Source organism: Gorilla gorilla, chromosome 15 (genome assembly GCF_029281585.2).
Source record: "Gorilla gorilla gorilla isolate KB3781 chromosome 15, NHGRI_mGorGor1-v2.1_pri, whole genome shotgun sequence".
NCBI classification, from domain to species: domain Eukaryota; kingdom Metazoa; phylum Chordata; class Mammalia; order Primates; family Hominidae; genus Gorilla; species Gorilla gorilla.
Window position 1 is genome coordinate 89,925,951 of NC_073239.2, and position 27,551 is coordinate 89,953,501.

The following is a 27,551-nucleotide window of genomic DNA, read 5'->3' on the forward strand; positions in this document are numbered from 1 at the left end:
TCCAGCCTAAGTGACAGATCAAGACCCTGTCTCAGAAAAAGAAAGAAAGAAAAAAAGAAATATAATTGGTATACCTCTTTGGCAGAGCTATTTGGTAATATATATTTAAATTTCAAAATTAGCATAGCCTTCTACCTTGAGTTTCCACTTGTAGGTATCAGCGGTAGAGAATTACATGCACAAATTTAGAAGAAAGCATGTACAAAGATGGTAATTGCAGGATTGTTTACATGTCTACAAATTGGAAACAAATGTCCATAATTAAGGGAATGATTAAATTGTATAGTGGATGATAGTTGCCTTCTCAGTATCCATTTCCTTCTTCCTCTTTTCTAACAAAATTATAATTTTATGCAAATATCCACCTTTCCTCTGAGGCCCAAAGTCCCAGAGAAAGCTGACCTCACCAGTGGCTCAAAGGATAGGTATAATTGCCTAAGTGTACTTACATCTATCCTGCCAATGATTGTTTTGCCAAAGAGCATGAAACTCACTTTGGCGTATGACTCAATTCAGGTTCCTGAAGATCCTGGAAAGTTCTTTCTTGATCTTCTGGGAGAGCTTCTGAAATCAACTCAATCTTGTTTCTGAATTCAAAAGTTTGTGGACTCAACATAGCCATCTTCTGAGCATTAGGGAAGTCAGACTTAGAATGAGGCCCACACTGTAGATGGTAGAGCAGAGATAGGAAAACAGAGAGACAGGAAGAACCTCATTCTTGATGAAATTATTCAGCCTGTGGATGACCCAACCCTGAAGAGCAGCCTATCTAGTCTTTCTGCTGGACAAGCCAATACATTTCCTTATTGGTTTTGTTTGTTTTCTCTTTTTTATTTTTATTTTATTTTATTTTAATTTTTTTGAGACAGAGGCTCGCTCTGTCGCCCAGGCTGGAGTGCAGTGGTGCGATCTTGGCTCACTGCAAGCTCTGCCTCCTGGGTTCACGCCATTCTCCTGTCTCAGCCTCCCAAGTAGATGGGATTACAGGTGCCCACCACCACGCCAGGCTAATTTTTTTTTTTTTTTTAGTAGAGATGGGGTTTCCCCATGTTGGCCAGGCTGGTCTTGAACTCCTGACCTCAGGTGATCTGCCCACCTTGGCCTCCCAAAGTGCTGGGATTACAGATATGACCCACCGTACCCGGCCCATTCTTTATTGTTTAAGCTAGTTTGAGTTGGATTGTCTGGTACTTGCTTCTGAAAGCCTCCTAGATGATACACTATGACACAACCATATTAAGAATACAATGTAGGAGTTTTAAAAATAATATCAGTTTTTAAAATGAAGTAGAGTTCTATATACTGGCAAAATTTTTAAAAAGCAGGCCAGGCATGGTGGCTCATGCCTGTAATCCCAGCACTTTGGGAGATTGGAGCAGGCAGATCACTTGAGGTCAGGGGTTTGAGACCAGCCTGGCGAGCATAGTGAAAACCCTATCTCTACTAAAAAAAAAAAAAAAAAAAAAAAAAAAAAGAATACAAAAATTAGCTGGGCATGGTGGCATGTGCCTGTAATCCCAGGAATTTGGGAGGCTGAGGTAGGAGAATAACTTGAACCTGGGAGGCAGAGGTTGCAGTGAGCTGAGTGGCTCACTGCACTCCAGCCTGGGGGATAGAGCAAGTCTCCCTCTCAAAAAAAAAAAAAGCAAAGGCTAGGTGCAGTGGCTCACACCAGTACACCAGTAATCCTCAGTAATCCTAGGACTTTGAGAGGCTGAGGTGTGTGGATCGATTGAGCCCAAGAGTTTGAGACCAGCCTGAACAACATAGGGAGACACTGTCTCTATAAAAACTAGAAAAAACTAGCTGGGTGTGGTGGCACGTGCCTGTAGTCCCAGCTGTTTTGGAAGCTGAGGAAGGAGGATCTCTGGAGTTCAGGAGGTCGAGGTTGCAGTGAGCTGTGATTACACCACTGCATTCCAGCCTGGATGACAAAGTGAGACCCTGTCTCAAAAAAAATAAAAATAAAAATAAAAATACTCCACCCCAACCCAGGGGCCATGGATGATGTACAGGCGACAGAGCTACACACTCCTTTCCTTTTGGAAGCAAGAAGAAAATACGTGAAAATGGAAATTAAAGATTCAAAATTAAAAAAAGAAAAAAAGAAAGGCCAGACACAGTGGCTTATGCCTGTTATCCCAGCATTTTGGGAGGCTGAGATGGTGGGTGGATCACTTGGGGTCAGGAGTTTGAGACCAGCAACCAACCAGCCTGGCCAACAAGGTGAAACCCCGTCTCTACCTAAAATACAAAAATTAGCCAGGCATGGTTACAGGAGCCCTGTAATCCCAGCTACTCAGAAGGCTGAGGCAGGGGAATCGCTTGAACCCAGGAGGTAGAGGTTGCAGTGAGCCAAGATTGTACCACTGCACTCCAGCCTGGGTGACAGAGCAAGACTCTGTCTCAAAAAAAAAAAACAAAAAAAAAACAAAAAAAAAAACAGAAAGAAAGCAAAGAAAAATTGTGTAATATTTGGTACATTAAAAAATTTAATGTAAATTATGAAGATAATAATAAAATCAGTCAATCCATCACTAAACTTATGAACTAGAACATTACAGAAATCATGTTGGCTACCCGTGTGTGCTTTTTCAGTCTCATTACATTTTCTCCCTCCAAGAGGGAAACACTATCTTAGATTTTGTTTTGTTTTGTTTTGTTTTTGAGAAGGAGTCTGGCTCTCTTGCCCAAGTTGGTGTGCAGTGGCGCGATGTCGGCTCACTGCAACCTCCACCTCCCGGGTTCAAGCGATTCTCCTGCCTCAGCCTCCTGAGTAGCTGTGATTACAGGCGCCTGCCACCATGCCCAGCTATTTTTGTATTTTTAGTAGAGATGGGGTTTCACCATGTTAGTTAGGCTAGTTTCGAACTCCTGACCTCATGATCCACCTGCCTCGGCCTCCCAAAGTGCTGGGATTACAGGCATGAGCCACCGTGCCCAGCCTATCTTGAATTTTCTATTAACTATTTCTTTGGTTTTTAAAAAATATATAGTCTTATCCCATGTATATGTTTTTCTACACAATAGATTATTAGTTATGCCAAGGTTGGAGCTTTGTATTAATGGTGTTATATACAGATTTCTTTTTTTGCATTTCATTTCATGTCATGTCATGTCATGTCATTTCATTTCATTTCATCTTGATGGAGTCTTGCCCTGTTGCCCAGGCTGGAGTGCAGGGGCGCGATCTCGGCTCACTGCAACCTCCACCTCTCAGGTTCAAGCGATTCTCCTGTCTCAGCCTCCCAAGCAGCTGGGATTACAGGCACATGCTACCACGCCCGGCTAATGTTTTGTTTTTTTTTTGTTTTTGAGACGGAGTCTCACTCTGTCGCCCAGGATGGAGTGCAGTGGCGCAATCTCAGCTCACTGCAAGCTCCGCCTCCCGGGTTCACGGCATTCTCCTGCCTCAGCCTCCCGAGTAGCTGGGACTACAGGCGCCTGCCACCACGCCCGGCTAATTTTTTGTATTTTTTAGTAGAGACGGGGTTTCACCGTGTTAGCCAGGATGGTCTCGATCTCCTAACCTTGTGATCCGCCCGCCTCGGCCTCCCAAAGTGCTGGGATTACAGGCGTGAGCCACTGCGCCTGGCCTTTTTTGCCAATATTAAATACAGTTTTACTTAAGACATTGTATTTTCTACTTAAAGTGCAGTGCTTATAAGTGCAATGCTATTTCCTTCCCCTGTGCTCATGTTCCATATTCAAGATTTTTTTTTTTTTTTTTTTTTGCGACAGACTCTTGCTCTGTCACCCAGGCTAGAGTGCAGTGGCACGATCTCAGCTTACTGCCAGCTCCACCTCCCGGGTTCACGCCATTCTCCTGCCTCAGCCTCCGGAGTAGCTGGGACTACAGGCGCCCGCCACCACGTCTGGCTAATTTTTTTGTATTTTTGGTAGAGACAGGGTTTCACTATGTTAGCCAGGATGGTCTTGATCTCCTGACCTCATGATCCACCCGCCTCGGCCTCCCAAAGTGCTGGGATTACAGGCGTGACCCACCGCGCCCGGCCAACATTTTTTTTTGATGGTGACTTTCAATATATCAAAAGTTCTTAATATAGTTGGATTTGTCAATCTTTTCTGTTTAGGTTATGCTTATAGTATCTTCCTTAAGAAATCCTTCCTGTCGGGGCACAGTGGCTCATGGCTGTAATCCTAGCACTTTGAGAGGCTGAGGCGGGCAGATCACTTTTGAGGTCAGGAGTTCGAGACCAGCCTGGCCAACAAGGTGAAACCCCGTCTCTATTAAAAATACGAAAACTAGCTGGGCGTGGTGGTGGGCGCCTGTAATCCCAGCTACTCGGGAGGCTGAGGCAGGAGAATTCCTTGAACTTGGAAGGCGGAGGTTGCAGTGAGCCAAGATCACGCCACTGCACTCCGGCCTGGGTGACAAAGTAAAACTCTGTCTCAAAAAAAAGAAAAAAAAAAAAAGAAAGAAAAAAAAGAAATCTTTCCCTATCATGAATTCATAAGATGTTCTCAAAGTTTTAAGGTTTTATCATTGATAATTAATATGTTCATTTCAACAACTGCTAAAAAAGAACTCCATAAAATTCAACATCTATTTATGACTAATTTATTTATTTATTTACTTATTTCTTCTACAGAGTGGGACAGGGTCTCACTCTGTCACCCAGGGTGAAGTACAATGGTGTGATCATGGTTCATGCAGCCTTGACCTGTGCCCCACCATGCCTGGCTAATTACAAAAAAAATTTTTTTAGAGACAGAGTGTCCCTATGTTGCCCAGACTGGTCTCAAACTCCAGGACTCAAGTGATCCTCCTGTCTTGGCCTCGCAATGCACTGGGATTATAGGCGTTAGCCACTGTCCTCAGCCTAAGAAAAATCCCTTTAAAGATTTCCTATGTAGTCTTTTTATATTCCATATCTAATATTTCAATATCTGAATTGGGAATTTAAGTCTGTTGGTTTTGTGTGTGCACATGTGTGTATGTGTGTGTGATGCTGCATTTATGGTGGCTCATTCCTAATATTCTTGGCACTTTAATTTTTTTTAGACAGTCTCACTCTGTTGCCCAGGCTGGAGTGCAGTGGAGCGATTTCAGCTCACTGCAACCTTCACCTCCCAAGTTCACCTGATTCTCCTGCCTCAGCCTCCTGAGTAGCTGGGACCACAGGCGTGTGCCACCACGCACGGCTAATTTTTGTACTTTAGTGGAGATGGGGTTTCACCATGTGGGCCAGGCTGGTCTTGAACTCCTGAGCTCAAAGCAATCCACCTCCTCGGCCTCCCAAAGTGCTGGGATTAGAGGTGTGAGCCGCCATGCCTGGCCCTTGGCTTTTTTTTTTTTTTTTTTTAGACAGAGTTTCACTCTTGTTACCCAGGCTGGAGTGCAATGCCGTGATCTTGGCTCACCACACCCTCCACCTTCCAGGTTCAAGCGATTCTCCTGCCTCAACCTCCTGAGTAGCTGGGATTATAGGCATGCACCACCATGCTTGGCTAATTTTTTGTATTTTTAGTAGAGATGGGATTTCTCCATGTTGGTCAGGCTGGACTCAAACTCCTGACCTCTGGTGATCCACTTGCCTCAGCCTCCCAAAGTGCTGGGATTACAGATGTGAGCCACATTGCCCGGTCAATTTTTTTTTTTTTGACTAAGTCTCGCTGTGTCACCCAGGGTGGAGTGCAGTGGTGCCATCTTGGCTCACTGCAACCTCCGCCTCCTGGGTTCAGGCAATTCTCCTGCCTCAGCCTCCCAAATAGCTGGGACTACAGGTGAGTTCCACCACACCTGGCTAAGTTTTGTATTTTTAGTAGAGACAGGGTTTCTCCATGTTGGTCAGGCTGGTTTCAAACTCCTGATCTCAGGTGATCCACCCGCCTCAGCCTCCCAGAGCGCTGGGATTACAGGCGTGAGCCATCATGCCTGGCCTGCATTTTTAAATTTTAAGCTCACATTTGATATCAGAATCCTGAAGCCTAAATTAGGGATTCCTTTCTCCATGGGGACTATGTTTGCTTCTGTCAAGAGCCTAGGACTATTACTAACAAGGGAGCACTTTAAGATCCTTTCAGAGTCCTGACTTAACTTGGTAAACTTCAGTTACTCCACCTTGCTGGGGAGTCCAGCCTTGATCTCTAGATTCTGTGTTAATGTGCTTCCTCTCTCTATCTTCTTCTCTCTATATACACATATATATTATATATATTCACATATATTATATATAATGGCATTATATGTATTATATTTATATATTTTATGCCATTATATACTATATAATGGCATTGTGTATATATGTATATTTATGTATGTATATGTATTTATGTATATATATATGTAAAATGATGGCCATGCATACACACGCAAACACACACACACACACACACACAAGCAATCCTCTCTCATGATTGAGACTACAGGTGTGTACTACTGTGCTGGGCTCCAGTTTCAATTTTTGAGAAGATCTGCTCAGTTCCACCTAAACAACATTTTTCCTGGTATGCTGCTGTTTAGTTGGGTCAGATGTGGCCAATGAGAATAGGGTCCAGGCCAGGTGTGGTGGCTCATGCCTGTAATCCCAGCATTTTGGGAGGCTGTGGCGGGTGGATCACCTGAGGTCGGGAGTTGGAGACCGGCCTGGCTAACATGGAGAAACCCCACCTCTACTAAAAATACAAAATTAGCTCGGCATGGTGGCGTGTGCCTGTAATCCCAGCTACTTGGGAAGCTATGCCAGGAGAATCGCTTGAACCCGGGAGGTGGAGGTTGCGGTGAGCCGAGATCATGCCATTGCATTCCAGCCTGGGCAATGAGAACAAAACTCCATCTCAAAAAAAAAAAAAAAAAAAAGAAAAAAAAAAAGAATGGTGTCCAAATGCACACAGAATGTAGTATCCAAATTAATTATCTACAGTTTCCTTAGCAAGGATTTGTAAGAAAAAAATAGAAGGAGGATAACTGGCATCGCAAATGAATGGCTTGGCTTGTTCTCTACAAGTGGTATATAAGTGTATCATTTAGAGTTCTTTCTGTGTAAGGAATAGAAAACTCAACTCAAACTGATTTTGGAAAAGTAATGTATTGGGTTACATACTGATAAGCCTAGAACAGCTGGCTTTAGGAGTAGCTGAGCCAGCCGGGCTCAGTGTAATCCTGGCTTTCGGGAGGCTGAGGTGGGAGAATCGCTGGAGCCTGGAAAGTTGAGGATGCAGTGAGCCGTGATCATGCCACTGCACTCTAGCCAGGACAACAAAGGGAGACCCTATCTCAAATAACAACAGCAATAACAAACCAAAAAACAAACAAAATGAATGAATGAACCATTTTCTCAACTGATATTGTCAAAAATCTCTCACCCTGTCTTACTTCTGCTTTCTTCTGTGATTTCATTCTCATCCCCATCTATTCTAAGCTTAAATCCTCCTAAGCTTAAATTGAAAAAAAAAAATCAATTTAAATGAAAAATATAGAGACCCCTCCCCTTCTTTTTAGGATTATTCCTGAAAGGATGAAGCAGTATAATGTTCCAGAGCACGAACTCAGGAACCAGACTGGCTCACTTACTATTTTTGTAGCCTTTGATAGGTTAATTTTTGCAAGCCTTGGTTTCTTCATTTGTATCACAATAGTTCTTACTTCAGGGGGTTGTTATGAGGATTAAAGGAGTTGATATTTGCAAAATGCTTTAAACTGCGGCTAGTACCAAAAAAAAAAAAAAAAAAAAAAGGGAGGGGTGACTAAATTATCAGGTTTTGATTAGGTTGTAAGTTTACTCCCGTGTCCTAAGGGGGTCTGGTTAGAGTTGGGACTTCCTATCCAAAGTACATGGATCTGGAGTAGTGGAAGGATGGTTTCTTTTCTTTTTTTTTTTTTTAGACCGAGTTTTGCTCTTGTTGTCCAGGCTGGAGTGCAATGGCGCGATCTCGGCTCACTGCAACCTCTGCCTGCTGGGTTCAAGCGATTTTCCTGCCTCAGCCTCCTGAGCCGCTGGGATTAGAGGCGCCTGCCACCACACCCAGCTAATTTTTGTTATTTTTAGTAGAGACAGGGTTTCACCACTTTGGCCAGGCTGGTCTCGAACTCCTGACCTCAGGTGATCCACCCGCCTCGGCCTCCTGAAGTGCTGGGATTACAGGTGTGAGCCACTGCGCCTGGCTTTTTTTAGACGGAGTCTTGCTCTGTTGCCCAGGCTGGAGTGCAGTGGCACAATCTCGCCTCACCGCAACCTCTGCCTCCCAGGTTCAAGCGATTCTCCTGCCTTGGCCTCCCAAGTAGCTGGGACTACAGGCACACATCACCAAGCCCAGCTAATTTTTGTATTTTTAGTAGAGGCGGGGTTTCACCATGTTGGTCAGGCTGGTCTTGATCTCTTGACCTCGTGATCTGCCTGCCTCGGCCTCCCAAAGTGTTGGGATTACAGGCGTGAGCCACCGCACCCGGCCAAGATGGTTTCTTTTAAAAAATGTGGAGGGTTCATTACTAAAGGCAAGGGGAATGGATGCTGCATGGACATCAGCAACAAATTGTCTAAGGTAGGAAAGTTAGCAAATTGTTGCCTGAGGGCTCCCATTATTACACAGTAAACACAAATTCATGTACAATGTTTCTAATAATAAAAAGGGACACAGATTAATCTGAGATTTCTGTTTATGCCTTTTGTTGTAAATAGGCACAAACTCTTCGGTGGCCATGGTGGCTCACAGCTTTGATCCCAGCACTTTGGGAGGTCCAGGTGGGTGGATTACCTGAGGTCAGGAGTTGGAGATCAGCCTGGCCAACATGGCGAAACCCCACCTCTACTAAAAATACAAAAGTTAGCCAGGTATGGTGACCCACGCCTATAATCCCAGCTACTGGGGAGGCTGAGGCACAAGAATCGCTTGAACTGGGAGGCAGAGATTGCAGTGAGCCAAGATCACGTCACTGCACTCTAGCCTGGGAAACAGACACCCCTCCTCAAAAAACAAAAAACAAAACAAAAAAAAGAAACTCATTTTATTTACAAACAATAAATAGCATTATAGAGTAGCACTATAAAAACTATAAATTTGAATAGCACTTTACTGAACAAAGTACAAACATACATAAGTTAATTTCGTCTCCCAAGTAAATGGGACTACAAGCACTCGTCATCACGCATGGCCAAAGGTATTATTAACTTTAGTTAATGGTAAGGAAACCTAGCAAGCAGAAGTATAGACGGATGTAAATTTTGCAGATGGTAGTAATTAGTGCTACTTTCTCATTTGTGCTCCCACTAAATTTTGTGTTCTATTGGTACTCATCTTATGTTAATCATTTCTTTTCTTTTTTCTTTTTGAGACAATGTCTCGCTTTGTTGCCCAGGCTGGAGTGCAGTGGTGCCATCTCGGCTCACTGCAACCTCCGCCTCCAGGGTTCAAGCGATTCTCCTGCCTCAGCCTTCCGAGTAGCTGGGATTACAGGCGCTTGCCACGACGCCTGGCTTATTTTTGTCTTTTCAGTAGAGACGGGGTTTTGCCATGTTGGCCAGGGTGGCCTCGAACTCCTAACCTCAGGTGATCCACCCGCCTCGGCCTCCCAAAGTGCTGGGGTTACAGGCGTGAGCCACCGCGCCCGGCCGGTAATCATTTCTGTCACTCAACAAATATTTATTGAGCGCTTGCTATGTACCAGGACCTGTTCTTGCACAAAACAGGTAATCCATGCATTGCTTACATTCACATTCTAGTGGGGGTAGTGACGGACCATAAAATCAGCAAGAAAAATGTATGTTATGATAGATGGTTATGAGAGCTTTAGAGTAAAATTAAGTAGGAGAGGCAGGCAGGAAGTGTGTAGTATGTTTCAATTTTATATTAGGCTGGTCATGGTTTGTCATCTATTTCACCTGGCTCACAGTTCTTGCAGGACAGGAACAAATCTCACTTCCATTTGCCTTCATACTTCCAGCACTTAACACAGCACCAGGAACTCAGGGAGGCAATAACTTTATACTGAATACGTTTTATGCCTTCCTAGAGGCAAGCAGTTGAGAAAGGCGTATAACTAGATATTGCCTATAAGGTCCACAATTTGAATAACGTAATCATTTACGATTAATTTTATTCATTTCCATTAACTTAAGCTAAGTTCTTTTAGCACGTTTAGATTACAGAACGAAAGCTGTGTTAACTAGTATTACAGGACTTTTCACGTTTTTCCAAACATCTTCTAGCCACCTCTTTGGCCCTACAACTACGCATAAGCTTTTGCTTTTCAAAAAACCTCCACAGCCTTTGCCAATTATTTGATCTCGAGTAGTTGTTATAACAGCACTTGGGGTTTAACACTAAGGTTGCGGATCGCGCCCAGCTATCAGTTCCTCGAACCTCAAGGAATCACAAAGCAAGGTTCTACCCCCCGAAAAACTACGAAAAGTGAGAAATCCTCTAACACTCCTCGCGCCGTGCCCAGCCAGAACCTTGACCTCAAGATGGCGTCCCGTAGTCGTAAGATTCAGTCGGCTCCAATCAAACATGGTGGGTCATAATTTACAGGTCGGGCCTTTCTAGTAACCGCTAGACGCTGCTTCTCTATGGTTATTCGTCTCGGCTTGGTGAGTCAGAGCCAACAGCGGAGACGATCTATATACGTTCTTCTCTATGGTTCCGCGCTCCCCGCCCCCGACCGCAGTGCACGCCGGGCAAGAGGAAGACCTCCAGCAGCTCCCCGCGCAGCGCGGCTGTATTTGCGGCCTGTGCGAGTAGGCGCTTGGGCACTCGGTCTCTCTGGCGAGCGACGGGCAGAAATCTCAAACCGGTGGAGCGCACTCGTAACCTGGATCCCAGAAGGTCGCGAAGGCAGTACCGTTTCCTCAGCGGCGGGTGAGTTTGTGTCTCTGAACGCGTGTGGAAACCGGGAGACCGGGTGCCTCAGCTGGTGGAGGGGGAAAAGCCGGGGTGGCTGCGAAAGCGCCAGGGTGGGGTAGAGGTAAGGGGGGGGCGCGGAGGCGGGGGTGGGGGAGGGGTCGGCACGAGGCTTGGTTTCTCCTCTTCTCTAAGGCCTGGAAAACCTGTGGGCCCAGCCGTAGCTGGTGGAGGCCAGACCTACGGCTTGAGCTTTCCGTCTTGCATTGTCGCCCACTTTCCCTTTCCCTTCCACGTTCCGCCGCGGAGTGAATCTTCTCTGCCCCTCCTGGGCTCCACGTTAGATACAAAACGATCGATCTGCCCCAGGGGAGCCCTTCCCTGAGCCCCCTTACTTACCGGAGCCCCACAGTAGGTTTTCGGGCCTGGGACGCTCTCGCCCCAGCCGTTGCCTTGAAGTTAGCCTCTACCCACCCTTTTTAGCGAGGTGCTGGCCACCAACGGATATCTTTCCCTTCCTCTTTGGCCATCTAGAGCCCGCCACCAAGTGAACTGGGCCCCACCCCCTTGGAATTGAGCTAATACCTACCTTTTTAGCAGTCTCCTGGCTTGCTTAAGATAGTCATGAATTTTGCCATCCTGCCTCTTTTGCGCATTGGAGGGTGCAGTAAACTGTATATCGCCATTCATTCTAGGCGATTACTAAGCTCCACATTAAAATGTTACTTTCTCATTTTTCTTTGGTCGTCAATCATGCTTTTAAGTACGGTTTTCCGGAATAGACGTAGGACTATGAAGATTTTTCGGAGGTTATGTAATATGGATTTGTATTGCCATGGAAATGCCATTTTGATACTGGGCAGAGTGGAGTCAAGAGAAGGGAAGAGATTGGACCTCTGTTGCACCCTACTGCTGTATTAGTGTGAAGTACTCTGTGTATTAGGCCGTGGGCAGTAATGTATAAATAATTTTTGTATTGTCTTTGGAGCTTTTAATTTTTTTAAAGGCTATTTCCAAAAACATTCAGAGGACTTGAAAGGGATTAAGTTGGTCATAAGTTACTCATGATTAAAGTGAATCTTATAGTATTCTAATTCATTTAACTTAAAGCCTTGGTTTTTCTTTTTCTTTTTTCTTTTAAGCTTTGGTTTTTGTTCCTCTGTAAAATGAATTTATAGTAGTATCTATACGTTATTGGGGTTGGGGATTAAGAAAAACGTATGTAAAATCCTTCGTGCTGTATCCAGGTAACACGCATAAGCATTTAAATCTATATTGACATAATTTGTTATTTAAGGATTTTCAATGAAATATGAGTCCAACCCTGACTCTGTAATTTTTTTTTGTTTCGTGTTTTTTTGTTTTTTTTTTTTAAGACGGAGTCTTGCTCTGTTGCCCAGGCTGGAGTGCGGTGGCGCGATCTTGGCTCACTGCAACCTCCGCCTCCCAGGTTCAAGCGATTCTCCTGCCTCAGCCTCCTGAGTAGCTGGGACTACAGGCGCGCGCCACCACGCCCGGCTAATTTTTGTAGTTTTAATAGAGGTGAGGTTTCACTATGTTGGCCAGAATGGTCTCGATTTCCTGACCTCGTGATCCTCCCGCCTCGGCCTTCCAAAGCGCTGGGATTACAGGCGTGAGCCACCGTGCCCGGCCTTCTGAATGTATTTTTAAAGTAAAACTAGTCCATGTTAACATTGGGTAACTACTTCAGACCTAACAGGAATTTGGAATTTTCAAGTTATGTTTTTGTCCACAGACAAATTAGCAGTTTACTTTTCTTATTTACACATGATTTAGTGAAAATTTACATTATTTTATAGCTTTGGAAGCAAAGGAATCATTTATCAATCTTAACATCTTGCTAAAACAGTGTGTATTTTAGAGATCTCTTGATTGACTTTTCAAACACTATCACTGCCATTCACAAAAGGGGATTTTTGATTCTTCTTAAATAGCTTTTCTACCTTTTTTTGAAAATTGAAAGTTGCTGAAACTAAAAGGAAGAACAAAATTCCACTACCCAGAATTATTGGTATTGGCTTTTAACTTTTTATTTAGACATAATTTCAGATTTACAAAAAAAGTTGCAAGAATAGTACAAAAGAAATCTCAGCTGTCTTTCACCAGATTCCTCAAATGTTAACATTTTGCCAATTTGCTTTATCCTTCTCTTCTCTTCATAGGTTTCTTCTGAAATGTTTTGCTAGTAAGTTGCGGATGTGATGCCCCTTAACCCAGAAATACTTAAGTGTATTTTCTAAAAATTAGGACTAGTCTTACCTAACAACAGTACAACAATCAAAATCAGGAAACTAACACTGATAAAATACCTAATCTACAGTTCTTAAATAGATTTTGCCGATTCTTCTGAGTTATTATACTTTTTTTTTTTTTCCTTTTTGGAGATGGAGTCTCGCTCTGTCACCCAGGCTGGAGTGTAGTGGCGCGATCTCACCTCACTGTAACCTCCGCCTCCCGGGTTCAAGCAATTCTCTTGCCTCATCCTCCATAGAAGCTGGAATTATAGGTGCCTGCCACCATGCCTGGCTAATTTTTGTATTTTTAGTAGAGACGGGGTTTGACCATGTTGTCCAGGCTGGTCTTGGAACTTCTGACCTCAGGTGATCCACCCGCCTTGGCCTCCCAAAGTGTTGGGATCGCGTGAGCCCCCGCACTTGGCCAATATGCCTTTTTTAAAATGGCAACTATATGAACTATATTGACATAGAAAATTCACCTGTACGTGCACAATTCAATGATTTTTGGTAAATATACAAAGTTATGCATCCATTACCCCAAAAGGATTCTTTCTGTTTGCAAGTCACCCTGTTCCACCCCAGTTTCAGGCAAGCACTCATTTTTCTGTATAGATAGCAGTAGATAGCGCTGCTTTTTTGTTTTATTTGGTTTTTGAGATGGGGGTCTCTTTCACCCAGGTTGGAGGGCAGTGCTGCGATCTTGGCTCACTGCAACTTCTGCATTTCAGGCTTAAGCAATCCTCCCACCCCAGCCTCCCAAGTAGCTGGGACCACAGGTGCACGCCACCATGCCTGGCTATTTTTTTTGTATTTTTGGTAGAGATGGGGTTTCACCATGTTGCCCAGGCGGGTCTGGAACTCAGGCTCAAAGGATCCACCTGCCTCATCCTCCCAAAGTGCTGGGATTACAGGTATGAGCCACTGTGCCCAGCCTTGTTTTTGTTTTAAAAAAGATGGATTCTTCCTGTGTTGCTCAGGCTGGAGTGCAGTGTCTATTCACAGGCGTAATCCCACTATTGATCAGTTTGGGAGTTTTGCCCTTCTCTGTTGGCAACCTGGTGGTTCTCTCTCATCCCAGGAGGTCACCATATTAATGCTGAATGAACTTAGCATGAACACCTGATCAGTAGTGTGCTGCAGCCCAGAACTCCAGGGCTCAAGCGATCCTCATGCGTAGCTGTGACTATAGGCAGGCACAGGAGTGTTGCTCTTTAATCATTGAAAATGGTAAAACAACAAAAGTGGCAATGTCAGAAAAAGATCAACTCTTTTTTGGAGATTTCCAAACAGTTGAGTATTTTCATACTTCTGAAAAGCTTTGCTGTAAAAGTAGTTTTTCTGTTAAGCATTTCCCATTCTTCTTTGGGCATAAAACACTTTTTTTTTTTTCTAGGAATAATTCCTGCAGACCTGACACATAATTGGAAGTAGATATTGAATGAATGAGTGAGTTGTATGTGAATATTTGCTCAGAGGAATCTCAGTTCATTATCATTTCAGAAATTTGGCACGTAGTGTACTGATGGACCTAGTCTAAAATAATCTATCCTGGGAGAAATAATTTTGTTTCTATCTGGATAAGTCTACAATAGAGGAATGCTTATTAGCAGTGTTTTTCTGTATTTTGCATACTTGCAGTATTCTTAAGAGTGCAGAAAAAATAGTTTGAAAGATTCAAAGAGAAAAAAGTGAATAAAAGAAAAGCTGAGTGCATGCATATGTTGAGTACTAGAGATACGTCTTCAGGGTTTCTTTTTGGACCAGATTTCTTGAGATAAAATTTGCATACAATAAAATGCATCTGTTTTAATTTCAATGAGTTTAGACAAATGCATATACTTGTGTGACCACCGCCACACTAGAGGTAGGGAACCCTTCCATCATAGGTTTCTGTTATTTTATTTAATTTTTGGGGGGCCTCACTCTGTCGCCCAGGCTTGAGTGCAGTGGTGTGAGCTCGGCTCATTGCAACCTCCACCTCCCGGGCTCAAGCGATTCTCCCATCTCAGCCTCCTGAGTATCTGGGACCACAGGTGCATGCTACCACACCTGGCTAATTTTTTGTATTTTTGGTAGAGATGGGGTTTCACCATGTCGCCCAGGCTGGTCTTGAACTCCTGAGCTCAAGTGATCTGCATGCCTCGGCCTCCCAAAGTGCCGGGATTACAGGTATGAGCCACTGCACCTGGCCCGGGTTCCTGTTTTTATTATCGTGGGCTACAGAGTTTCTTTTTTTTTTTTTTTTGAGACGGAGTCTGGCTCTGTCGCCCAGGCTGGAGTGCAGTGGCACAATCTCTGCTCACTGCAAGCTCCGCCTCCCGGGTTCACGCCATTCTCCTGCCTCAGCCTCCCGAGTAGCTGGGACTACAGGCGCCTGCCACTATGCCCGGCTAAATTTTTGTATTTTCAGTAGAGACGAGGTTTCACTGTGTTAGCCAGGATGGTCTCGATCTCCTGACTTCGTGATCCACCCACCTCGGCCTCCCAAAGTGCTGGGATTACAGGCTTGAGCCACCGTGCCCGGCCCAGAGTTTCATACTTAGCAGGAAAAGGTGCTTTGAACCTTCTAAAATGTGAGGTACTTTCAATATTTTAAAAAATGCTATGGAAATGATTTCAGTGCCATAAGATAACTCTGCATTTCTCTCTTTTAAATCCCACATATTATAGAATGCCTCAGCAAATCCTATTGGCTGCCTTCAAAATATATCCAGGATCCAACAACTTGATAGCACTTTCACCACTACCACCTGTTCCAGGCCACCATCTCTCCAGGCCACCATCTCTTATATGGATTATTGTACCAGTCTCTTGCTTGTATCCTGTTCCCTTCCAGGCTTAACACAGTGGCCAGTGATACTGTTAAAATGTGACAAGTCAGAAACTCTTCAAATGATTTTCACCTCATTCAGAGTTAAAACTAAAATGTTTGTTTACATTGTGTTACATAGCCCTACACTCTACTCATAATACTCAGTATTTATTTCTGATTTTCTTCATTTATTCTGCTCCAGTCATACTGTTGGCCTTGCTATTCCTCCCTCAAACACACCATTCCTGCTTCAGCCTCTTTGTATTTGTCTTTTCCTTTGCTTGGAAGTCTTTCCCCCAGATATGAATAGGGCTTCCTGCCTCTGCCTCTTTTAAATCTTTGTTCTAATCTTCACCTTCTTGGTGAGGCCTAATCGCTGTATTTAAAATAAACTACTCCATAGCTCTCTTCCCTAATTTATTTTTCTACAAAGTACATACCATCTTTCAATGTATTATAATTTATTTTGTTTATCATCTATAGGTAACAGATAAGCTTTGCTTATGATTATAAAAATTAATTCTCAATCAGTTTCACATAGCAAAACACATAAACCTGTGTTGAAATAAGTAGTTGGTAATCTCCTTTTAGGCTGCTTAAAGTGGACATTAGTATTTATCAAAGATGAGAAATGTTTTCTGATTTTCCATGAGAGACCAATTTTTTTTATTTTTGTTTTGAAATGGAGTCTCACTCTGTCACCCAGGTTGGAGTGCAGTGGCGCGGTCCCAGCTCACTGCAACCTCTGCCTCCCAGGTTTAAGCAATTCTCCTGCCTCAGTCTCCCAAGTGCTGGGACTACGGGCGCCTACCACCATGCCTGGCTAATTTTTGTATTTTTAATAGAGACGGGCTTTCACCATGTTGGCCAGTCTGGCCTCGAACTCCTGACCTTGTGATCCGCCCGCCTCAGCCTCCCAAAGTGCTGGGATTACAGATGTGAGCCACTGCGCCCAGGAGAGGCCAATTATCTTAAAGGAATATCCATAAAAATTAGCCGTTAACTGGTATTTTTGCCTTCACCTTTGAAGTCCAGCCTATCAACAAGCAAGTTTTGGCAGCTCCAAATAAAGGGGAATATGTTATGGAAAAATTTGAAGTGAATGGAATGGGTATATTGGCATAAACGAAAATTAAATATATCTGGTTACCTCTACAGAATGAATCACACATTTAAAAACCATAAAATATAACTTAAATACCAGGAATATAGAGTTTTACTTTTTTTTTTTTTTAGACGGAGTCTTACTCTGTCGTTCAGGTTGGAGTGCAGTGGCGTGACCTCGGCTCACTGCAACATCTGCCTCCCAGGTTCAAGCAATTCTCCTTCCTCACCTTCCAGAGTAGCTGGGATTACAGGTGCGCACCACCACACCTGGCTAATTTTGTTTGTTTGTTTGTTTGTTTTCTTTTGAGACGGAGTCTCACTGTGTCACCCAGGTTAGAGTGCAGTGGCGTGATCTCGGCTCACTGCAACCTCGGACTCCCGAGTTCAAGTGATCTCCTGCCTTTGCCTCTTGAGTAGCTGGGATTACAGGCACCCGCCACCACACCCGGCTAGTTTTTGTATTTTAGTAGAGACGGGGCTTCACCATGTTGGCCGGGCTGGTCTCCAACTCCTGACCTCAAGTGATCTGTCTGCCTCGGCCTCCCGAAGTGCTGGGATTACAGGGGTGAGCCACTGTGCCCAGCTAATTTTTTTTTTTTTTTTTTGAAACTGAGTCTTGCTCTGTCGCCAAGGTGGAGTGCAGTGGCGCAGTCTTGGCTCACTGCAACCCCTGCCACCCAGGTTCAAGCAATTCCCCTGCCTCAGCCTCCTGAGTAGCTGGGACTACAGGCGCACGCTACCATGCCTGGATAACTTTTTGTATTAGATATGGGGTTTCGCCGTGTTGGCCAAGATGGTCTTGATCTCCTGACCTTGTGATCTGCCTGCCTTGGCCTCCCGAAGTGCTGGGATTACAGGCATGAGCCACCTCACCCAGCCCAGTGTTTATGTTTTTAGTGGAGACGGGGTTTCACCATTTTGGCCAGGCTGGTCTCGAACTCCTGACCTCCAGTGATCTGCCCGCCTTGGCCTCCCAAAGTGCTGGGATTACAGGTGTGAGCCACCGCCCCTGGCCGAGAGTTTTAGTTTTTAAGCATTATTTATATCTAATATTATTGGGGAAAAGTGGTTTTAAAAATGAGTTCATGGCCCAGTCTTGTAACCATTGTGAGGCTAGGCACTGGGCCATTGCTAGAATATAGTATGCGGCATGAGATAGCATAATAAATTTGTTTATTGAAGTCCTCAGGGTTTGTTTACTGATTTATTCATTAATCAGTTTATTCAACAGGTATGAAAACCAACTATCCTAAGAAAGCACTGAGATAGGCTATTATAATGATAATAGAAGAGCTTCTGTAAGTAGGACAGTAGCCCTTTCTGTTTTAAAAAGAGATACCACCCCCAGTTTTTGGTTTTGGTCAAAAAGTTTTACAGAAAGTTTATTTTAAAACTCAACACATTTACAGTCTTGCAATCTTGTGTTTTTCATTGTTAATATGTACTGATAACCTACCTACTGTTTAAAACATTTCTAATACCTCATTTGCCAAGTATATTAAATCCTCCTAAGGGCTGGGCGCAGTGGCTTATACCTGTAATCCCAGCCCTTTGGGAGGCCGAGGCCGACGGATCACTTGAGGCCAGGAGTTTGAGACCAGCCTGGCCATACATGGTGAAACCCCGTCTCTACTAAAAATACAAAAATTAGCTGAGCTTGGTCGTGCGTGCCTGGTGGTGTGCACCTGTAATCCTAGCTACTTGGGAGGCTGAGGCAGGAGAATCGCTTGAACCCGACAGGCGGAGGTTTCAGTGAGCTGAGATGGTGCCTCTGCACTCCAGCCTGGGTGACAGAGCAAGACTCCATCTCAAAAAAAAAAAAAAAATGCATCCTAGGGATTCCTTTACCTATAAAGTTTTCTAAATATTTTAAGTATACTGTGTTTTCTGAAGTTGGAGTTTAGTTTTATTGAATATGGTATTATCCCAATTTAAGTCAAAGGAATTCTGAGGAAGTAGAGCTGTGAGCATGTAGGTCATGCTTTTCTGTTTTAAAGAGATGTCTAGTAAACGGGTAAACACATACTCAACCTCATTAGTCATGAGGAAAATGTAAATTGAAATAAGAGTATATTTTATGAAATTGTGAGAATTTTGACACTGATCTAATTCTACCAATGATGAGGATATGAGGAAAGGGCATACCCATATTCTGGTGGTGGGAATATACATTTATATGCTAGTTTTCAGGGATGATTTTGGAGGTAAAGTTTGGATACATATAGTTTTTTGTTTTTTTTTTTTTGACATGGATTCTTGCTCTGTCGCCCAGGCTGGAGTGCAGTGGTGCCATTTCGGCTCACTGCAACCTCCGCCTCCCAGGTTCAAGCGATTCTCCTGCCTCAGCCTCCTGAGTAGCTGGGACTACAGGCACCTGCCACCACACCCAGCTAATCAGATACATATAGTTCTAACCTGTATTAGAGAATTACCTGTACAGATGCATACAGTTGTATGTCTATTATCTCCAGGAATGTTCAACATTATTTGTGAGAGCTGAAAGTGGAGCCAACTGTTAATGTTGGTTAAATAAATATGTCCATATTATAATAATTTACTGCATTATTATTATTTTATTATTTTTGAGACAGTCTTGCTCTGTCGCCAGGCTGGAGTGCAGTGGCTTGATCTCGGGTCACTGCAGCCTCCACCTCCCGGGTTCAAGTGATTCTCCTGCCTTAGCCTCCCAAGAGCTGGGACTACAGGCATGTGCCACCATGTCTGGATAATTTTTGTATTTTTTTCATGTTTTATTGCCTGTATTTTTTTTTTTTTGGAAACAGAGTCTCGCTCCGTTGCCCAGGCTGGAGTGCAGTGGCGCGATCTTGGCTCACTGCAAGCTCCGCCTCCCAGGTTCACGCCATTCTCCTGCCTCAGCCTCCCTAGTAGCTGGGACTACAGGCGCCCGCCACCGCACCCAGCTAATTTTTTTTTTTTTTTTTGTATTTTTAGTGGAGACGGGGTTTCACCGTGGTCTCGATCTCCTGACCTCGTGATCCACCCGCTTCGGCCTCCCAAAGTGCTGGGATTACAGGTGTGAGCCACTGCGCCCGGCCTGTATTTTGTTTTTATATGTATCATTAATTCTTAAAAATTAAGATTTTTAATCTCTTTGGATATTTATTAGGCTTCAAAGATCTTGATGGAGCAGTCTGAGTTGACTGCCAGTTTCTTAAATTGGCGGTAAGGCTGGGGTGCAGTGCACACTGGTTTAGTGTGAGCAGTGATCACTAAGCACATGAGCCACGACCATCCCAACTTTACCTCGTTCACAGACAGAACTGGAAGGTTGGTCCTAGATGGCTGTTTGGTCCTGGATGCTTTTAGTGGTCTCTTGATATGTGGAAAGCCTTGTTTTGGAACAAATGTTTCCATTGATACAGATGAGAAATGCCTCTTTAATATTTTTATAAACCATTTAGACCCCAATAGATTTGGTTTGTGGGTCACTCTCTTGTGAGTACCAAAGGATTTCATGGTTGGAAGGTGTGCCTTTTCGTCTGGGCAGTGAGCAGCATTTAATGGAGAGACAATGCTTGTATTTGATTTTTTTTTTTTTTTTTTTTGCTTCATTTACAGGATCTGAGACTTATTCAGACCACCAGCTGTATTATCAGGAAGGAACAAATCCAAGTTTTGACATATTGTCAGTGTGCCGCATGTCGCATTTTCAAATTCCTTTAGTGGTTTTAACATTAGATGACCAATTCTTTGGCACTGATGTGCTTTTGCCAATGTACGGTAGATCTGACCATGGCTCTGAGAAGTCTGGCTGGCATTACCACATCCCAAGCTCTCTGTCCAAAGAGAAGGAAGCGCCAGGGACGCACGCTTCTTTGGCTGGACTGCAGGGAAAGAGCTGCAGCACCAGCCTCTCACTACTGCAGCCACCCCCTCTCCTAATTTTTGTATTTTTAGTAGAGATGGGGTTTCACCATGCTGGCTAGGATGGTCTCAATCTCTTGACCATGTGATCTACCCACCTCGGCCTCCCGAAGTGCTGGGATTATGGGTGTGAGCCACCACGCCCCGCCAATTTACTGCATTATAAAGAGTGGAATAAGACTTTATTTTTGTTTTTTATTTTTTTAGACAGACTCTGTCACCCAGGCTGGAGTGTAGTGGCACGATCTCAGCTCAGTGCAAACTCCGCACCCTGGGTTCAAGTGATTGTCTTGCCTCAGCCTCCTGAGTAGCTGGGATTACAGACATGTGCCACCACACTTGGCTGATTTATGTATTTTTAGTGGAGATGGGGTTTCACCATGTTGGCCGGGCTGGTCTAGAACTCTTGACCTCAAGTGATCCCCCTGCTTTGGCCTCCCAAAGTGTTGGGATTGCAGACGTGAGCCACCGTCCTGGCTTGGAATAAAACTTTTGTGAACTGACATGAAGAGATGGCAATTATAATGAGGGAGAAATTCACATGATGTGATTGGTTGTAGAAAAATAAAAATTATTAGTTCATAGAATGATATTAAGAAGAGCACAGCAGTAGATACCAAACTGTTGGGATTGGGGGCAAGGAAGTGGAAGACTTAAACTTTTTATGTTTTCTCTTTTTATGTTTCTGTAAAACATGAAAGACAAAATAATAGAGACAAATATTTTTGTTTGTTTTTGAGATGGAATTTTGCTCTTGTTGTCCAGGCTGGAGTGCAATGGCACACTGCAACCTCCACCTCCCTGTCCCTGGTTCAAGCGATTCTCCTGCCTAAGCCTCCCATGTAGCTGGGATTACAGGCATGCGCCACCATGCCCAGCTAATTTTGTATTTTTAGTGGAGATGGGGTTTCTCCATGTTAGCTAGACTGGTCCTGAACTCCCAACCTCAGGTCATCTGTCCGCCTCGGCCTCCCAAAGTGTTGGGATTACAGGCGTGAGCCACCGCGCCTGGCCGACCCTGTCTCTTAAAAAAAAAAAAAAAAAAAAGTGTGTTGCTGAAAATAAAGTTTGAGGTGAAAAAAAAATTTTTTTTCTTTTTTTTTTTTTTTGAGACAGGGTCTTGCTCTGTCTCTCAGCCTCAAGCCATCCTCCCGCATCAGCCTCCCAAGTAGTTGGGACCATAGGTACGCACTATCATGCTTGGCTAATTTGGAAATTGTTTTTAATACTGAAAATGCTAATGTTTAAATATTAACATTAAATGGCAACACTTAACAAAATGACAAAGTTTTCTTTAACATGACAAACTAAGTGAAACAGTTAAATATGTTCTTTTTTTTCTTTTTCTTTTTCTTCCCACCCCGAGACAGAGTCTTCCCCTGTCACCCACGCTGGAGTGCAGTGGATTACAAGTGATTCTCCTGCCTCAGCCTCCCGAGTAGCTGGGATTACAGGCGCACACCACCATACCCTGCTAATTTTTTTTTTTTTTTTTTGTATTTTTAGTGGGGACGGGGTTTCACCATGTTGGTGAGGCTGGTCTCGAACTCCTGACCTCAGGTTATCCACCCGCTTTGACCTCCCAAAGTGTTGGGATTACAGGCGTGAGCCACTGCAACCAACCTGTTCTTAAACTTTAAAAAATCAAATGCTAGCTTCTGATTCTTCAGTTTTGATTCAAGAATGGTTACAAGGTTTACTTTTAAGTTTAAAAAAAAACTGTGACTTTTTTTTCTCTTGTCAAAAGTTGTATGTTCTCTTTATATTTGAATGGTTACTATCTGACTGGAAGTCAGGAGTTTATTTCCCCCTACTGAGATGTATGGTTCATGAGCACATTTGTCTCTTAGGTAGTGGCCAGCATTGAAGCAACAAATACTGTGTAACTTGGTACCTTTAGTTTTTAGGATTCTGATAGATATAATAAAAATGGGCCGGGCGCGGTGGCTCAGGCCTGTAATCCCAGCACTTTGGGAAGCTGAGTCAGGCAGATCATGAGATCAGGAGACGGAGACCATCTTGGCCAACATGGTGAAACCCCTTCTCTACTAAAAAGATAAAAATTAGCTGGGCGTGGTGGCACGCACATGTAATCCCAGCTACTCAGGAAGCTGAGGCAGGAGAATTGCTTGAACCCAGGAGGTGGAGGTTGCAGTAAGCCAAGATTGCACCACTGCACTCCAGCCTGGCGATAGAGCGAGACTCCATCTCAAAAAAAAAAAAGGCCAGGCATGGTGGCTCACGCCTGTAATCCCAGCACTTTGGGAGGCCGAGGAGGGTGGATCACTTGAGGTCAAGAGATGGAGACCATCCTGGCCAACATGGTGAAACCCCGTCTCTACTGAAAATACAAAAATTAGTTGGGCGTGGTGGTACGCTCCTGTAGTCCCAGCTACTTGGGAGGCTCAGGCAGGAGAATCGCTTGAACCCGGGAGGCGGAGGTTGCAATGAGCGGAGATTGCGCCACTGCACTCTAGCCTGTCCACAGAGTGAGACTCTGTCTCAAAAAAAAAAAAAAAAAAATCAGAACACTTAAAAACTATTAGATACCCCTCTGAATTCTCAGTTTGGTCTAAAAAGATTCATTTATGTATGGTATTTAATTTTTGGATATTAACTGAACCTCCAAATTTTTTTCTTCCTTTATATGTATTCCTACATGATTGTAGGAGTCTGTCCTGAACTTCGGTCATGTACATTTTGGAAACTTATTTTAGAAAAAATCTAAGTCGTAAGAATTCTCAATGAAAAGAGGGTCTTTGCCAATTTATTTGGGTAAGAAAAGTTCAGAATTTTGCAGATACTCTAAAAATGAAAGTCAACAAAGAAGGCATATAAAATTGTGAAGTTTTCAAATAAAATGATTTGTCATGTCCTTTTTTCTTTAGACTGCTGCAGTAAGAATGTCTTTTCCCCCTCATTTGAATCGCCCTCCCATGGGAATCCCAGCACTCCCACCAGGGATCCCACCCCCGCAGTTTCCAGGATTTCCTCCACCTGTACCTCCAGGTAAGTTTGTTGATACTGTTTTTTGTTGTTAAACTTGTACTTTTGTCTTTGTGATACTAACTTCAGGAAAATGTTAGATATGTGACTGTGTTAGTGAAGATGCCTCTCAGCGTTGTTTGGGAAATGTGGATGTCTCTTTTTCCTATAGCAGTAGCTTTTATATCTGGCTGAGTATCAAACTCATCTGGAAATTTTTTTTTTTCTTCTCATCTGGAAAGTTTTTAAAAAATTCTTTATTTTATTTTATTTTTTTTTTGAGCTAGAGTCTTGCTCTGTCACACTGGCTGGAGTGCAGTGGCACGATCTCCGCTCACTGCAACCTCCACCTCCTAGGCTCAAGCAGTTCTCTGCCTCAGCCTCCTGAGTAGCTGGGATTGCACGCACCTGCCACCATGCCTGGCTAAGTTTTATATTTTTAGTAGAGACAGGGTTTCGCTATGTTGACCAGGCTGGTCTCAAACTCTTGGCCTCAAATGATCCGCCGGCCTCCGGCTCCCAAAGTGCGGGATTACAGGTGTGAGCCACCATGCCCAGCCTAAAAATTCTATATTTAAAAAAAATGGGTAATACATACACATTGTTCAAAAACAAAAAAAAAATACAGAAAGTAATACAGTGAAAAATTTTCTTCATATATTCCCATAACTGCTATTGCTATCCCCTTACTAAAAAGGGAAGCAATAAGGTTATTAGTTTTTTCTTGATTTTTCCAGATACTTAAAAGTGTATATTATAAGTCAATATAAGTAAAGATTTATGGAGTTAAAAAAAATGTTCAGACCCTGCTCCATCCCCCTGAATCAGATCCTCAGAAATTGGGGCTCAGGATTCTTAATTTTTAACAAGTTCACAGATAATTTTTGGCACTCATTTAAGCATGGAGAATCCACATTTGAGAACCATTATCCTGAAGTACGTAGTGAACATTGCTTATGCTGGGTGTGGTGGTGTGTGTCTGTTGTCTTGGCTATTCAGGAGACTGAGGTGGGAGGATGGCCTGAGCCCAGGAGTTCAAGTCCAAAGAGTGAGACCTCATCTTTGAAAAAACAAAAAATCTTTGCTTATAAGAAATTTTTCTTTTGACTTAAGAACATTGCAGTTGGCTGACTTATGATGGGTTGTTAATTCATAGCATGTATGTTACGGGGGTTGTATAAACAGCACATGTGTCTTTATTTTGTTTGTGTGTGCATGTGTGTATGTGTGTTTTGGGCGAGGCCTCACTTTGTTGCCCAGACTGGAGTACAGTGGCACAATCATGGCTCACTGCAGCCTTGACCTCCTGGGCTCCCATCTCAGCCCTCCTGAGGAGCTGGGACCACAGGCTTGTGCCACCATGTTCTGTTAATTAAAATTTTTTTAAAAAACATTTTATAAAGATGGGGGTCTCACCATCTTGTCCAGGCTGGTCTTGAACTTCTGGGGTCAAGGTATACTCCCGCCTCAGCCTTCCAAAGTTCTGGGATTACAAATGTGAGACCCTGCACCTGACCTTGTCTTTATTTTGGATTCAACTACTCATTGTAAAATTTTTAATTTACTGCCACAGGCTCAGCTTTGGGAGCCTTCTACCCTTGGGTCTGAAAAGCCCCAAGATAAATATGGGAATTTCTGTGGAATATTATTTAACACTTCAAGAATTGGGGGAAAATCATAATTTAAAAAAATCAGGCCGGGCACAGTGGCTCACGCCTGTAACCTCAGAACTTTAGGAGGCCAAGGTGGGTGGATCACCTGAGTTCAGGAGTTAGAGACCAGTCTGGCCAATGTGGTGAAATGCCATCTCTGCTAAAAATACAAAAAATTAGTTGGGCGTGGTGGCTCAGGTGTGAATCCCAGCTACTCAGGAGGCTGAGGCAGGAGAATCGCTTGAAACTGGGAAGCAGAGGTTGCAGTGAGCCGAGATCATGCCACTGCACTCCAGCCTGGGCAACAAGAATGCAACTTTGTCTCAAAAAGAAAAAAAAATCAGAACAACTGTTTATGCATGTATATTATGGAATAGAATGCAGTACTTTAATAAGCTATTTTAGACATTATGCTTGTAGTGGAGCTGCTTTAAGCTGTGCTTCTAGATAATCATGGATGTATATTTGTTATCATCTGCTGCCAGAGGAGTAATGTAAAAGTTTACACTACTGCTTTATTATCCCATGTAACAATTACTGATTTTAAGTAGTAACTTAGTTGTTTTATAATGGACCATAAATAGACTAAATTCTACTGGAAGGCTCTAGCTGGCCCTTTGGACAAAATTTTTTCTTAAAATAAATTTTGCTGAAAGGAAATTCTATTGAGAAAATTGAGAAAATGTTGCAGAAAACTGAATAAAGTTAGTTGTCAGCCATCAAACAGATTAATAGTTATAGAAGGAAAGTGTTTTGAACAACTTTCATTTGGGCTTCAGTTTTCTCTTTGGTCCATATATCCTGATTTTCTTCATATATTTATAGGCTCATAATGCAGTTCTGGGTTTTAATTTTTAATTTATTAATTTTTTTGAGACAGGATCTCTCTTTGTCTCCCAGGCTGGGGGTACAGTGGCATAACCATAACTTAATGTGGCCTCTATCTCCTGGACTCAACTGATCCTCCTGCCTCAGCCTCCTGAGTAGCTGAGACTATAGGTGTGTGCCACCATGCCTGACTCAGATCCATTTTTCGATGGGCCTTACCATAACCATGATGCAAAGCCCGAGTGTTCTAGAAGTTATAGGCTGGGCATGGTGGCTCATACCTGTAATCCCATCACTTTGGGAGGCTGAGGGCAGGAGGATTTCTTGAACCCAGGAGTTCAAGATCAGCCTGGACAACATAGGGAAGAAAGACCCTGTCTTGTGGGGAGGTGGGGGGTGGCAGTAAGCTTAATCGCTTGTTTAGAATCAGAAAAGATGGTTATGGAGAATTTGTGCTTTAATTTCCTTACCAGTAGATTGGGTTTATAGAAAAGATTTTAAATTTCTTTGATTTTTTTTGTTTGTTTGTTTTGTTTTGCTTTTTTTGAGAGTCTCACTCTGTCGCTGGAGTGCAGTGGCGCCATTACAGCTCACTGCAGTCTCTGCCTCCTGGGTTCAAGTGATTCTCCTGACTCAGTCTCCCTAGTAACTGGGATTATGAGTGTGTGCCACCAAGCTCGGCTAATTTTTGTATTTTCTGTAGAGATGGGGTTTTGCCGTGTTGGCTCAAGCGATGTGCCTGTCTTAGCCTCCCAAAGTGTTTGGATTATGGGTGTGAGCTACCGTGTCCCCTCACTCCCTGCCTTTTTTTTTTTTTTAAATAAAGAAATGGAGTTTTGCTATGTTTCCTAGGCTAGAGTACAGTGGTTATACACAGGCACAATGATAGCACACTGCAGCCTTGAACTCCTGGGCTCAGGGATCCTTGTGCCTCAGCTTCCAGAATAGCTGCAACTACAAGCATGATTTTATTTATTTATTTATTTATTTGGTACAGAGTCTTGCACCTGTCCCCCAGGCTGGAGTGCAATGGTGTGATCTCGGCTCACTGCAACCTCTGCCTCCCGGGTTCAAGCAATTCTGCCTCAGCCTCCCGAGTAGCTGGGATTACAGGCACGCACCACTACGCCTGGCTGATTTTTGTATTTTTAGTAGAAACAGGGCTTCTCCATGTTGGTCAGGTTAGTCTCAAACTCCTGACCTCATGTGATTTACCCATCTTTG

At 43.5% G+C, this 27,551-nt stretch overlaps 1 protein-coding gene and 1 pseudogene across 3 annotated transcripts in view; one reads left to right on the forward strand and one right to left on the reverse strand.

The window, feature by feature from the left end:
- Positions 1 to 10,585: 10,585 nt before the first annotated feature.
- The window catches only part of RBM25 (RNA binding motif protein 25), a 65,039-nt gene continuing 48,073 nt past the window's right edge, over positions 10,586 to 27,551 (forward strand). The window contains exons 1-3 of one of the 3 annotated variants that reach the window (XM_055360829.2): positions 14,457 to 14,504; positions 15,729 to 17,228; positions 23,751 to 23,871. In XM_055360829.2, coding sequence (XP_055216804.1) covers positions 23,766 to 23,871 — 106 coding nt within the window. In that variant the 5' untranslated portion in view covers positions 14,457 to 14,504; positions 15,729 to 17,228; positions 23,751 to 23,765. Of the gene's footprint in view, positions 10,819 to 14,456; positions 14,505 to 15,728; positions 17,229 to 21,978; positions 22,047 to 23,750; positions 23,872 to 27,551 lie in introns of those variants that run through there. The other 2 variants (XM_055360826.2, XM_004055406.5) reach the window with 2 other exon arrangements.
- On the reverse strand, positions 20,101 to 20,756 carry LOC101142048 (required for meiotic nuclear division protein 1 homolog; annotated as a pseudogene).